This window comes from Dipteris shenzhenensis, chromosome 6, assembly GCF_047967505.1.
Source record: "Dipteris shenzhenensis isolate YYH24624 ecotype China chromosome 6, Dip_SZ_1.0, whole genome shotgun sequence".
Lineage (NCBI taxonomy): Eukaryota > Viridiplantae > Streptophyta > Polypodiopsida > Gleicheniales > Dipteridaceae > Dipteris > Dipteris shenzhenensis.
The window spans coordinates 41,096,137-41,111,346 of NC_141601.1; the positions used below are offsets into that span (position 1 = coordinate 41,096,137).

The 15,210-nt window shown below is 39.0% G+C and overlaps 1 protein-coding gene across 1 annotated transcript; it reads right to left on the minus strand.

Annotated features, from left to right (window-relative positions):
* Window positions 1–7,129: 7,129 nt before the first annotated feature.
* LOC147901176 (Pyridoxal phosphate (PLP)-dependent transferases superfamily protein) lies at window positions 7,130–9,914 on the minus strand. Its single transcript, XM_087375930.1, has 2 exons — window positions 9,646–9,914; window positions 7,130–9,566 (listed from the first exon to the last, which is right to left on the minus strand). Exons 1-2 carry the CDS (start codon window positions 9,775–9,777, stop codon window positions 8,397–8,399), a joined length of 1,302 nt encoding a protein of 433 aa, XP_087232056.1. The 5' UTR covers window positions 9,778–9,914; the 3' UTR covers window positions 7,130–8,396.
* Between the last annotated feature and the right edge of the window lie 5,296 nt (window positions 9,915–15,210).

Sequence of the window (15,210 nt, forward strand, 5' to 3'; positions counted from 1 at the left end):
CAAAGGGATTCAAAAATGTCATTGCCAAGGGTAGTACAAAAGAATTGGGATACTGTGACATATTATTTCTACAAGTTAAAAAATACTATCATAGAGAGAAATCTATCACTAATAGAGAATCGGATATTGAAAAGTTTTTGTCAAGGGCTTGCATGAAGAGATCAAAGAGCAATTGGATTACTATCACTGCAAAACAATAATGGAGGTATATGATGCTACAATGATGATTGAAGAATCACTTGAGAAGGATCAAAGAAATCTTCGAAACACAGGTTTCCAACTTGAATAATGACACAAGTGAAGTCGCCTCTAACTCTGTTGATGCACATAGTGCAAAGCTTATAGAATCATCAAACACACTGGACTATAATGAGGGAAATTTGTCAATGGTTTCAAGAGAAGCCCCTATCACTACATGTGCACAATGGAAAGTCAACCAACAAGCAAAAAGAAAAAGAAGAAGAAAGGAGCTAAGAAAGGTAATGTAGATGCGCAATCAAATGATGAATTAGAACACCAACCCTCACAAAAGCAGATTGCCCAATGGGGGAAGAAATCCAAAGCGTTGCACTAGAAGGTTGTAACGCATGTCTCTCGGGTGATGCGAACCCAAAATATGGCATTCAAGAACATCTTGATCACTAGGGCTCTTCAAGTACAACTCTTCTGCATGAAAAGGATGCACAAAGCATCCTCTATGATAAATCTCAAAGCTGGGTGCCAAAGATTGATTTTCACCGCCAGCAGCAGATGCTTCCGAAACCAACTATGCTTGAGCTACCCATTTACTAATGGCAATCTAGCTCAAAATTTTAATAAGTAGCCATGTAATGGAAGCCAAGTTTGTGCGTGACAATAGTTCTAGTACTTAGGACTCTCCAGCCTTCCCTTTCATAGTTAGCATACTACATACATGCCAACGCTCGCCAACTAAATCAAGTACATCCAAATTGAGAGCATCCTTGCCTTATCGACATCGGTTGGTTTTGGAAGTGGTGCTTTAAATTTTGTTCCTATAGAAAAGCATGCTTTATTTAAGCTCTTGAATATGAGACGATATGCCCTTGTACTTCCCTCCACACCTAGATTTATACAAGATGTGCTATCTTTGCTTTCACTAGAATATTCCATCTCTAAGATAACTATTCAATATGCCATTTTAATCGACACAAATTATATTCCTATGTGACTCCTGCAGAGATCCTTTTCCTCTTTGCTTGATATTCTTATGTAATTCTTGACTAAAACCTTGCACATTCTGTGTAGCCTCTATACCTAAATGTAGGATCTTACTTTTGACACTACAAGAGCAAGTTGCAAGGTACCCATTACACCTTATAGATGTCTAATTCGGCAAGGAATTGGCTAATGTATCCAGCCATAAACTCTATCACATCAGTGAAAATATCATTAGGTCTCTGAATTGTCTTGGTCAAGCCAATACTGCGATAAAAAATCTCATAAGTCTGTTGCTCTCTACTCACATGAGGAGTAGCTATGATAAAATTATGGTATGCTTCATGAAATGCGGCCATCATAGGCATCCATGATAGGTGGCCTGGGATGAAGTGTTGTGTAAGTATAGACTAGCTCTTTATATATATTTTGAAGCACTAAACTTTTAGTGATCTTTAAAAGATTTAAACTACAGTAAAAATATATAGTTTGTTTCCTTTATGGGTGCTTATTTGTATCTGCTTTAGAAACATTAAATACCTCTAAATATGATTGTTTAAAAAATTGGTCAATCAAATATGCTAACTTGTCTAGCATAATTTTAAGAACCACAAATTTAAGATTTACTACCATGAAATAAAGAAACTAAGAAAATATTTTATATCTTGTCATGATAGACTTATCCAAAAGAAATAACACATTTCAAAAGTTAGGAAAAAAATTAGACTCTACACAAAATCTAAAAATTCTTAAGTTTTACATTCATAGGTTATGCCATGCTTGAAAATATATTTGATTTATTCAATCAAAGTGTGAATTGCTAAGGTACAAGGAGGCTTCCATTTATCAAGCATTCAGGGTTCTTCAAGACCTTATTATTTACTAAAGAAAATGTCTAAGTCATCAAAGGTCATGGCAACATATTCTTGAATGCGCTTCAAGGTCGAACTATAAACACAAGACATTTAATTTAACCATTTGGCACATGCGTATCTATCTTTCTTGTGTCTTTTACATCAGGATCCATAGGAATCCAAGTGATGTAATTGTTTTTCCAATTCTTATAACAAATTCAACGCACAACTTAATATCTTATTATTGATCTTTTTGTATAATAACTGAAAATGATCTCCCCTCTAAAAGTCATTTCTGACGTCCCACTTGGGTATAGGAGAATATCAAGAAATTGCTCCACATGTCTTTGCATACTCTCATGGCCTTTTTTGTGTGAATGAAAATTGATTTGAAGCAATGGATAACTATAATAGTGGAGGATATCAACTAACTCACACCCATATATTTTAAAACAAAAGCAAATTCAGTGATGACTCAATATCTTTTTTTTTCAAGAAAATTACTTCATTAAGTATGAATGAAAACCGCGATAGAAAGCTCAAATGTGGGAATACATCATGCTATGCATGAGGAAAAAAAAAGAAGAAGCTCAAAAGGAGCTAATAAAAAACCAAGGCACGCTGAAAATGCCACCTCAACCGTGAGGAAGACTTAGAGAAGAAAGGAGATCCTCTATAAACTCTTTAAAAAAAAACTCTCCTGGTAATGGTGGCTGCTCTGGAGGATCCCTGCATGCTCTCCCAGATGGCCATTAGAGTGTGTACTATATCGGTCCAAATACTGGCCATAGCCTGAGAGGGGTGAACTTGGGTACCCTCCATCTCCTCTGTACACCTAGCTCTCCAAATATGCCAAGTTGCAATGCTAGCCAGGATCTCCCATGATGTGTCTACTGAGACATGAGCAGCTTTGAAAGGAGCGAATGGAACATCCTAGAGGGAACAAGACTCCACTGAGTGTCATCGTACAATGAGAGCTGGATCTAGATCATTTCCCTCAAAGAACACCTAAGGGCCAGTAAGAGATAACCATGCTACTGAACCCCAGGTCATCTCGAAAGGTGTTGTATGAAAGATGTTGAAAGTCCTAGCAACACCTTTCTAGATCATCCTCGCCTATCTGCATTCCCAAAGGCAATGTTGTACCGACTCAATTGCTATGTGGCAACGAGGACAAGTAGGGTCCAGCCCCCCCAAACCTAGATCTCCACAAGTTCACTGTAATCCCTCCATGAATAGAAAGCCAAAAGAAAAGAGTGATCTTTCTATTCTCAAGGGATTTCCAGAGACTATGCCCAAAGGTTTTTTGCACAACTCCAAAAATCTGAAAACTATCCCAATGAGGGGCAGTGGAGGGCCTCCAACCTCTACTGTTGAGCTAAATCTCCGGGCCTTTTTGACTGTATAACGAAAGAAGGGGATGCTCTTCTCTTGGTGCCCCTCATATCTAACCTCATCTTCATCCTAAATGCATTTATTGTGAATGGATTAGGAAGAGTCCATTCTTACATCGCATGATTGGTGGGATTAGGATATTAGATAGGATTTGTATTAGGTGATGAGGACTTGGTTTCCTACTTAATAGGTTGTCATACCCTTGTATGGTTTGGATCACTCTAGCCTTCCATGTCGTAAAGGCGATAGTCATTATGACCTCTTTGTGTTGACCCCAATTATTTGGCCCTCCATCCTCTCCTTTGCTTTGTGAGCTTTCCTCCCTATTGTGCATGAGACCTCTTGTAATTCTTGACATGGTATAAGAGCCTTAGTCTCTTCCCTCGTCTAGCCCCTTGTGGAAGAATTTGGAAGGAATTGTCTTCATCTATGCTTGGTCATCGCTTTGGTTCGAGAGTTCGTCACTCTGGTTTATTCAGAGCCCATTATTGGATATTGTGTACTTCTAAAAGTCTCTTACATTGAAGTTTCTTTTAAATCCAGGCTAATCAAGGGAGATTTCTCATAATTTTTTTATGCTGTTGGTTCCAAAAGCAGAAACTCTTTCTACAACATCGATTCCTTTCTAGAGAAGAGTATCTAATTATTATGAGAGCTACTCTATCATGGCCATTCGTAGAAGGTTTTATATTCTATTTCTACCATCACCTTGTGACAACTTTTAGTGTTGCTACTAAGATAAACAATACTCGGGTTTCATTTCAATTTCCTGAGAGGTGTGTTGAAGATTCAGTCTCCACCTACATGGCCAATAACCCAGGGTCAGCATAGGTTAGGATAAGTCAATCCCATGGCACAAGGCAGTTACTACGTATGTAGTGGATACCACTTTTTGTAACTGATAAGTAGTGGGCTAATGCAATAGTATGTTGTTTTGTAACAAGGGATGTAACTAAAAGATATAACTGACTGCAGACTTATAACAGTTGGAATGGATATGAATAGCTATAAGAGTCCTGTAGCAACTCATTTTAAGGTTGAGTTGTTGTTTATCTCTGCTGAAGCATAATACAATTATCCATTTTACAAATTCACGAGTTCTCTGCTATTCTTTCATTTTTTAGTTTAGTCTACCAACTCCTGTCTCTTGTCCAACTCCTTGCACTTGTTGTATTTGAGTTGACATGTGTTCTGTGTTTTCATTTGTTGAATGCACTCTGAACACATTTGGTGATCCAGAAGATGCCTTGGTACAAGATTTGGAGGCCACCAACTATTCACATGAAGAGAGCATGCAAGCGGCGGTGTATGGAACATCATTAGCAGAATTGTTATGGGATAGCCCCATTGCCAAAGAAGCAGAGCTCCCAAGCAAATCAGGGAAGCCAGCAACAAGGAAGATTAAGCTAAATCCAAGAGCAAACACAGTAGCGAAATAGACAAGGGTGCAGCCAGAAGATGACCTCCTGAGAATCGTACTCAATACTCCTCCACATAGCCCGGTAGGTGGTTTCTCACTGCTACAAAAACTTACTGTTCTTTCAGATACCCTGACATCGGATACATTGGAAAAGAGGATGCATGAGGAGGGGTCAACAGTGGAGGTAGACCATGCCTTAATCATAATGAAAGACTACTGTGATTAGCAAAGAAAAAGGAACCAGGAATTGCAAAAGCAAGTACAGGAGTTACGAAAGAAAAAGAGGCAGCAAAGAGTTTCCTTCTCAAATAGACAGAACTTGAGAAAGAGCTGGCTAATGCACATGTAGAGGTTGTAGAGATGGCTAAAGAATACCACGGGTCCAAGGAACAGTAAAATAGATACATAGAAAAATTGACAAGGCAAGTCAAAGTACAACAAGAATGCATGCCAACTATCAAAGCATGGCTGCAAGAAATGAAGGATGAGTTTTTTATTCAACTTGACAAAATGGGAGCTGATCAGATGCAAGAAATGAAGGATGAGTTTTTGATTCAACTTGACAAAATGGGTGCTATGAGTAGCCCAACTCAATCATGGTGTGTTGGTCCACCTAAGACTACAGAAGCAACAGAATATATAGCTAATGCAGAGCAGCATGACACAGAGGAAGACTAGCCCCCAGCTGACCCTATTGTCAGTCAAATTAAAAAAATTGACCTGGTAGTGACACACAGTTTCAAGCTTGATCTGAAGGATTATTTCTAGTAAAGGGTTTGAGTCTCCAACTTTTTGAGAAAAAGTCTCTCCACCGAAAGTGCTAGGTGTTAAAGACTCAGTCTCCACCTACGTGGCCAATAACCTAGGGTCAACATAGGTTAGGATAAGTCAATCCCATGGCACAAGGCAATTACTAAGTATGTAGTGGATACCACTTTCTATAACTGATAAGTAGTGGGCTAATGCAATAGTATGATGTTTTGTAACAAGGGCTGTTACTAAAAGATATAACTGACTGCAGACTTATAATAGTCGGAATGGATATGGACAGCTATAAAAGACCTGTAATAACCCATTTTGAGGTTGAGTTGTTTTTTGTCTCTGTTGAAGCATAACACAATATATCCGTTTTGCAAATTCACGAGTTCTCTGCTGCTCTTTCATTGTTTAGTTCAGTCTATATGCAATTTGACTGCTATAAGTCTCTTGTCCGCCCATTAATTTTCTAAGGTGTATAACTCAATTCAGCAGGTTTCTTTTTATTGGTCCAAACAAGTGATCAAGCGACACCATCATGTCAATATCAAGCAAAATTAAATGCTTTAGCAAAGATTAGCAACAATTATGGTATGTGCGTGCATGCGTGTGTGTGTGTGTGTGTGTACACTCACGAGTTCTTGTAATGAGCAGCCTACTCTATAACCGCCAACGCTAGAATAGCCGCCAACGCTTTCATGCCTTCGTCGGCGGACCTCTAAGCAATCACGAAAGAGAGAATGAAATCTAGAAGATTCTGAAGCATCTGCAAAGGATTCCAATGACCCACAAAGCGACACGTGATGGGCTTATCTCGAGTGTCACATCATCACCATACACGTCCACGCAAAAGTTGACACGTGGTAGACCAATCAACCACGTCACCTTATCTCCCTACGGCAATCTATCTACTACGGCAATCTATCTATGATGCTTGCCATCAAGGAGATCTTCCTCAGTCATGCCTGGAAATAGTTTCTCTTTGCTTTTGATTTCCTGTTGAGGCTCTCTGTTTTTTTGAGACCCTCATGTAAATCTTGCTGATAATATACCTCTCATGGATTTACCAAAAAAAAAAGTGTGTGTGTGTGTGTGTAGGAACTTGCTCAAATTCATCCTCTAAGAACACAACATGTAGTACAGTTTCAATCTCATGATAGTCACAAGGTGCAAAACCATAGACTCCATCATGCACAGAGGGGACTAGTGACTATGACATCCCCACCGACCTCATCAGCCAACGATGGGAGTATAAACATATTCTCACACATGCATATCCACACACTGACCCATAGTTGAGCATCCAGCAAGCAGCACGAAGGCCAGTTAAAACCAAACATGTGCACCACTGCCCATGCATGCAAGAGGAAACTGCGGCTGCACGCGGAAGGACCAAAAAGACTACGCATGGACCCACACGGTTCAACCAGTAGAAGAAAGACAAATATGGACACGTGCAAAGGGTAACGACTGTCACCAATCAGAAAATTCGTTTTAATAAAATAAAAAATCATACATTTTTCCCTTCTGACAAAAAATGGCATAACTATAGCCTAACCCCCAGGGCAGGCCAAAAAGGTCTTCATACTGAGTTTCTGTCAGCACTCTGGAGGAGAAGGGTAGACTTAGCCATGACGAAGGCTAGCACTAAAGAAGAAGGCTAACAAAAAGTAGTCTACGTTCTCTTCATTCAGCTGCAACTGCTTGTGAAGACTATACAATTTCATTTTAGTCTCTCCCAAACGAACATTTCTAAGCAAAAAATGCAGAGACAAGCTAGCTTATAGGGCAACACACCTTATTCAGCAGGATGATGAACAGCATCCACTGCTGGAGTTCCCTCTTCCTGGGTCAGTTATCAGATTTAAACCTCAAGAGTAAAATCCTTGGGAAGGGATGGCTGTAATTAAGGAGAAAAATGAGCCTTGTTATGGGGATTAGCAGTAGATCTAGCTATTGGGTGGGGCTAAAATAAAGGACTTTGAAGTTTGAGGGGGTACAGAAGTCAACCGTCCACCCCTTGTACCGCAGATTGATGTGAGCCAAGAGTCCCTAATCCACTCAAGCTGCTTCTCTCTCTCTGTCTCTCTCTCTGAGGGGGTCCAAAAGTCAATCCTCCACCCATTGTACCGCACATTGATGTGACCCCAAGACTTTCCCTAATCCACTCAAGCTCTCCTGCTTCTCTCTCTCTCTCTCTCTCTCTCTCTCTCTCTCTTCTATCTTCCCCCTTCTTCAAATATGTCAAACCCCTTCTTACACGCTCTAAGTAACTGGGTACAAAAACTTCTCCTCTCTTCATCATATTGGTGTACACATACGTCATAATTTCTGAATGACGCAATCTATTCCTTGTTAAAAACTATTCATGCTCTAAACACTCCCAGCCTTTTTCTCGACTGCTTCAAAAACTTGCCGAGTGCTCACTTTAACTGCTCTTGAATACTTACATTTCCGAATAACTTCAAGTAATCTAGCCATTTTATAGACTGCTTCCAAAGAACGTTGATCCTGAACTTTTACAACCAACATTGCAGACAGAGTATTCCCTCTGATAAAGTTTTCATTCAAATTCATGTGGTAACCATTTGCTCAATCAGCAATAAAACCTCTAAGTATGTGCCTCTCTGAAAGAGCAATACTGAGTTTGGTATGATAAAAGATGGGATCAATTCATGCTCAATTTCCCGCAAAAAAAGAAAGTGATCAAGGAGAAACGTAAGTGGTTCAAGAGAAATCTTTGGTCATCCCGCTGAAGCAGCTGTGAAGTTTGTAATTGTGTAGTCTGCTGCCGCTCATCGTACATGGGCGACAATTCTTTTCTTCAGCTTCAGCTTCATTCTTTCCACAGCTTTCCTGAGAGTGTCTTCATCCTTGCAGAAGGCAAACCTTACTAGATCTTTACCATCCACTGGGTTCAAATAGAACACGCTGGGAGGAATTGCAACGACACCCACTTCCTCGATCAAATACCTGCAGAACTCTATATCATTGTCGAAGCCAAAGGGAGTGTGATCCACCATGACAAAATAAGTGCCTTGCGGCTCATACACTTTGAACCCCACTTCCATCAGGCCCTTAACCAAGATATCCTTTTTGGCAGAATAATCTTGGATAAGATCCTTATAGAAAGTATCAGGTGCATTAAGGGCAGCAACTGCAGCCCATTGGAACGGTGTAGCAGTAGCAAATGTCAAAAATGCATGTGCCTGCCGAAGTCCCCACGTCAAACCCGGGGGTGCAACAGCCCAACCAATCTTCCAACCAGTTAAGGAAAAGGTTTTCCCTAAAGAATTCATTGTTACGGTTCTCTCATACATTCCTTCTATGGACGCCAAAGAAATATGCTCTGCATTGAACGTAAGCCTATGGTAAACCTCATCCGTAAAAGCGAGAGTATCATGTTCTTTACATAAGGAGGCAATAAGTTCAAGTTCCTTGCGAGAAAACACCTTCCCTGTGGGATTATGAGGAGTGTTAACCATGATAGCCCTCGTTTTTTTTGAAAAAGCTTCGCGGAGCTCTTTCTCCGGCACCGCAAAATCTGGTGGCCTCAAGGTAACAGTTTTAACCTTGGCATCTACCATCGACAGGGTTGCAAGGTAGGAATCATAAAAAGGAGCGAACAGAATGACCTCGTCCCCCGCGTTCACTAACCCGATCATTGAGGCCGCTATTGCTTCAGTGCAGCCCGAAGTAACCGTAACTTCAGTCTCGGGATCTACCAAAAGCCCGGTGTCCTTCTGAAACCTCTCAGCAATCGCCATGTTGAGCTGAGGAACACCAAAACCCCTGGCATACTGGTTGTTGCCCGCCTGGATAGCCTCAATAGCCGCATCTTTCACAAAGTCAGGGCCGTCAAAGTTAGGGAAACCCTGCCCGAGATTGATAGCCTGATGTTTGACAGCAAGGATGCTCATTTGGGTGAAGATGGTAGTCTTGAAGGGTTCTAAGCGGCGGGAGATCTGGAAAGGAGAAAGAGAGAAGCGAGGTAAGGAAAAGGCAAAAGCGATGATAAACAGAAAGGAAATTGAGAGGAGATACCTGAAGGGGAGGAGGGGAGGCATTGGAAGAGGCCATGGAGATGCGGTGAGGAGAGGAAGTGAAGAAGAAGAAGGGGGGGAAGATGATGGGAAGGACTTGCCTCCTCCACCCCAATTTGCCCAACACCACCATTCCTCTCAACTCCTCTCTCCTCTTCAATTCAAAGGGTTTTTACACACTCAATAGGTAGCTTGAGTTTTGAATTTGGCCACACCCCTCTTTGCACATACACTTCCCATCCCTAAACCACATAATCTCACTTGCGAGTCCATGCCTTGCCCTCTCCAAGCCCTTCTCATGCACATGCGTGTTGCACCACACCACCCTCGCCGTCCAATTATTGCCCGGAAATCATCATCCATCAACCTTTCTCACCTTTGTAATAGCCCTCAACATTTGTGAGCTGCCTCCCCAACACCTTTCCAAATATTATCCCATCTTACATGCAACAACACATCCTTTACTAGGTTGTTGCTTGCACCTTACGCCGCATAACTCTCCCAACCAAACATCAGGATTAAAATCACCTAACCCACTAGATAAAAATTTTCCATATTAGCATGGCAAACAAAGTGCTTCTTAATAATTGGTGCACTACAAAGAATCAAACAAAACGTACATGCACATGTGCACACACAAGTGCTATATTCAATTTAGGAGGTATCATGAAGGCATTCACTTGCCATGTGACCTTTATCTCTATTTACTTTTTGAGCATAGGCCAGTAGCAAGGGACAAGTGTAAGAAGTCAGCCACCTAATTGCACCAAGCGGCACACTACACTAATGGTAGTGACTAAGATGAGCTAGAACACTTGTTCAAATAAAGACATACTCTCAATAATCAACATGTCGCTAGTTCTTATTTTGACAAGCTCTACAAATCTATTGTTTCATTGTAATAGTGCACCCAACTACATGTGTCAACAATGCCACAATAGCAAGTTGTCAAGGTCCTCATGGTTGTGTGCAAGAAGGATAATCAACCAATTCTCAAAAGTGGCTCACGAGTGTCACTAGCCACCACAAATCATTAAAGACTCGGCCTAGCGCATAGTCTTAACCACTCCGTTATTGATGGTCGATGATAACATGGAGAGATAGCGAGTCAATAGCTTGTTCTTTCAAATGAGGCAAGACTAGCACTCATTATATGTTTTAAAGGTTAAGCCAAACAATTAGCAAACTTTAAAACAATTTTCAATGGCTAAACTTGAAGCATGTCACATGACAACTTACTTGGTCTACATCTAGACTATTAAAGACTCAAGTCCATAAAGAAAAACCCTTTATTTACTTACATCCCTCAATGCAAGTCAATATATATCTCTTTGGGATGTGGGTGCTTATTTTACTTAAATGGTTAAAAGTGAAGTATATTACATATAAAAACCCACTTAGAAAAAAGAAAGAAAAAGAAAACCCTTCTGTCTCGCAAAAATAGCATGTCGTTATGCACTCAAGAGAAAGTCCATGTGTGTCCCTGTTGGAGTGTGTGTGTGTGTGTGAACACACTTTCCCTTATACCTTGCTTAGTCACATACTTCTTCTTCTTCTTTTCATAGGTACATTGCACTTGGACTCTCTCTCTCTCTCTCTCTCTCTCTCTCTCTCACACACACACATACTTCTTCTTCTTCTTTTCTTTTCGTAGGTACATTGCTAAGCCACATACTTCTTCTTCTTTTTTTCATAGGTACATTGCACTTGGACTCTCTCTCTCTCTCTCTCTCTCTCTCTCTCTCTCTCTCTCTCTCTCTCCCCCCATCAAATCACCCTTATTGCACTTGATCTCACATTTCAAAGCTCCCATATCACCTATCCCTCAATTTCCATGAGTACATCTCTCTCTCTCTCTCTCTCTCTCTCTCTCTCTCTCTCTCTCTCTCTCTCTCTCTCATAGTATTCTAAAGTCTCGCACAAAGATAGTATAGGAATCACATTGTTACTTGAGAGATATATATGGCCTTTACTTATTTTTTATTTCTTTTCAATTGGAATGACCAAAGCTGACAAGATTTAGTTTAAAGAAAATAAGAACTGAAAAGGACCATGAGAATAAATTATTGGTTGTACACTAAGGCCATCAACTTGGCCATGTTCTTGTGGCAATAGTAAAGATATCACCATATTCATGAAGGATGACATCATGAGCATTCTCATTATGGATAGACAATGAACATTCTCATCATGGTATAGACATATTTATAGAGCCAAAGTAATAGAAATTATCCCCTATGGGAAACTCATACATTTATAACACCTCATTTGAAGTGCCTACCAAGTCTTGGTATCAAAATTCTATGATCATAAAGATAAAATATCGTTACTCTTGGAATAGTATAAGAATTTATATTAGCAAAACCATCTCAATGAAACAATCTTCAAATCCTCAACACACAATATATAGTCATTCTTGTCCTTATAAAGTGAATACAGATTAGCTAAAGTGACTACACAATCTATTTGCACTAAACCTTAAAATTAAATGCCAAAACTTAGTCGTGTTCTTGTGGCAATAGTAAATATATAATCAAACTCAGAGAGAAGGACAACATACTGACAGTTAGGAGAGAAAACCCTAAGCTGATGATTCGATAACTCCATCGATCATGATAATTTCCATCATGGTTAGATGTAATTTTTTAGAGTGAAAGAAATAAAAATGCTTATTCTAGATGGAAAAGTCATACATGTATACAACCTAATATGAAGGCATAAGTGATACACCCTTAGAGGTTTAAGCTAGTTTTTTAAAAGGCGAATATTAGAAAATTAGGTGCTCATTTGGGTTTGGGGACCAAAAGCTAGCATTCAAATTTTTTTGAAAAAATCTATCTTGATTGCCTAAAAGGTCAAACTTTGACAACCTACATCTCTTGATTGACAAATCCATATTAGGTCAGGTAGCATATCAAATCAAATGGCAAGAGAATATTTAGATATATTACATGTTTGTTACACCATTTAATAAAGTTATATGCAGCAAAATAAGCATTTTATGATTTATGGCTAATTTTCGCTACTAAGTTTAGAGCATAATCGCCCATTTTAGGCTATCATTTCTCAAGGGTAAGGATAGTAGGGTAGTCCACTTAGGCTCTCATTTCTCAAAGGGGGTTTTTTGAGAAAAAAACACTACTAACATCTACATGGTATCAGGATTAAATGATCATAAAGAGAAAAGACCCATTGTAACTTTGGAAAGACACAAGAATGGCTATAAGAAAAAAGTCATCGTTGTTGTTATGAAGTAGTCTTGACTACATAGTCTATTTACACTAAAAAGGCTTGACGATGACTATAAAATCTATTTAAACAAAACTTTAGAACTGGACTAAATAAAGCTTGATTATAGAGTCTATATATACTAAACTTTAAAACTGATTTAGAATGAAGTAAACTAGTACTTCTTTCTCACGAGAATTTTTATAAGGTCAGGCGCCCATGATGGATGATTGTGAGCTAAGCCACATACTTCTTCTTCTTTTTTTCATAGGTACATTGCACTTGGACTCTCTCTCTCTCTCTCTCTCCCCCCCCCCATCAAATCACCCTTATTGCACTTGATCTCACATTTCAAAGCTCCCATATCACCTATCCCTCAAAATCCATGAGTACATCTCTCTCTCTCTCTCTCTCTCTCTCTCTCTCTCAAATAGTATTCTAAAGTCTCGCACAAAGATAGTATAGGAATCACATTGTTACTTGAGAGATATATATGGCCTTTACTTATTTTTTATTTCTTTTCAATTGGAATGACCAAAGCTGAAAAGATTTAGTTTAAAGAATATAAGAACTGAAAAGGACCATGAGAATAAATTATTGGTTGTACACTAAGGCCATCAACTTGGCCATGTTCTTGTGGCAATAGTAAAGATATCACCATATGCATGAAGGATGACATCATGAGCATTCTCATTATGGATAGAAAATGAACATTCTCATCATGGTATAGACATATTTATAGAGCCAAAGTAATAGAAATTATCCCCTATGGGAAACTCATACATTTATAACACCTCATTTGAAGTGCCTACCAAGTCTTGGTATCAAAATTCTATGATCATAAAGATAAAATATCGTTACTCTTGGAATAGTATAAGAATTTATATTAGCAAAACCATCTCAATGAAACAATCTTTAAATCCTCAACACACAATATATAGTCATTCTTGTCCTTATAAAGTGAATACAGATTAGCTAAAGTGACTACACAATCTATTTGCACTAAACCTTAAAACTAAATGCCAAAACTTAGTCGTGTTCTTGTGGCAATAGTAAATATATAATCAAACTCAGAGAGAAGGACAACATACCAATAGTTAGGAGAGAAAACCCTAAGCTGATGATTCAATAACTCCATCGATCATGATCATTTCCATCATGGTTAGATGTAATTTTTTAGAGCGAAAGAAATAAAAATGCTTATTCTAGATGGAAAAGTCATACATGTATACAACCTAATATGAAGGCATAAGTGATACACCCTTAGAGGTTTAAGCTAGTTTTTTAAAAGGCGAATATTAGAAAATTAGGTGCTCATTTGGGTTTGGGGACCAAAAGCTAGCATTCAAATTTTTTTGAAAAAATCTATCTTGATTGCCTAAAAGGTCAAACTTTGACAACCTATATCTCTTGATTGACAAATCCATATTGGGTCAGGTAGCATATCAAATCAAATGGCAAGAGAATATTTAGATATATTACATGTTTGTTACACCATTTAATAAAGTTATATGCAGCAAAATAAGCATTTTATGATTTATGGCTAATTTTCGCTACTAAGTTTAGAGCATAATCACCCATTTTAGGCTATCATTTCTCAAGGGTAAGGATAGTAGGGTAGTCCACTTAGGCTCTCGTTTCTCAAAGGGGGGTTTTTTGAAGAAAAAAACACTACTAACAGCTACATGGTATCAGGATTAAATGATCATAAAGAGAAAAGACCCATTGTAACTTTGGAAAGACACAAGAATGGCTATAAGAAAAAAGTCATCGTTGTTGTTATGAAGTAGTCTTGACTACATAGTCTATTTGCACTAAAAAGGCTTGACGATGACTATAAAATCTATTTAAACAAAACTTTAGAACTGGACTAAATAAAGCTTGATTATAGAGTCTATATATACTAAACTTTAAAACTGATTTAGAATGAAGTAAACTAGTACTTCTTTCTCACGAGAAAAGGGTTGGGTGTAGGACAAGGCAAAACTTGAGGTGGGGCATAATTGGGCTAGCCCAAGCCAGCCAACTAGGCTAGCCTTTAAAGGAAAAGGGGCTGAACACTAGTCAGCCCAAATAAGGGCTAGTTGGTCAATTTTTTGAAAGGTCTTTGGGGCCTCTAAAAGGAGTTCATTAGGACTCATTTTTCATCACTTAAAGCAATAGATATAGAGTAGAAAGGAGCAGCGGTAGGGCTTCCCTTGTGCCTACATCCAGGAGGTGAAGGAGGCATACAAAAGGCTACAGACTTAGATCAAGAGAAGTTATCTCTGTATCAAGCTTGTAGCAAAGGGCTGCAAAGGAATTGGAAGAAGTTGTCCACAGGCCAAGGAAAAGGAGG

Bases quoted from the DNA above. Each gene is read 5' to 3' on its own strand.
- LOC147901176 (XM_087375930.1), bottom strand. From the start codon at position 9,777: ATGGTGGTGTTGGGCAAATTGGGGTGGAGGAGGCAAGTCCTTCCCATC. The intron at 9,567-9,645 runs GTATCTCCTCTC...TCTCCTTTCCAG, and splicing joins CCTCCCCTCCTCCCCTTCAG to ATCTCCCGCCGCTTAGAACC.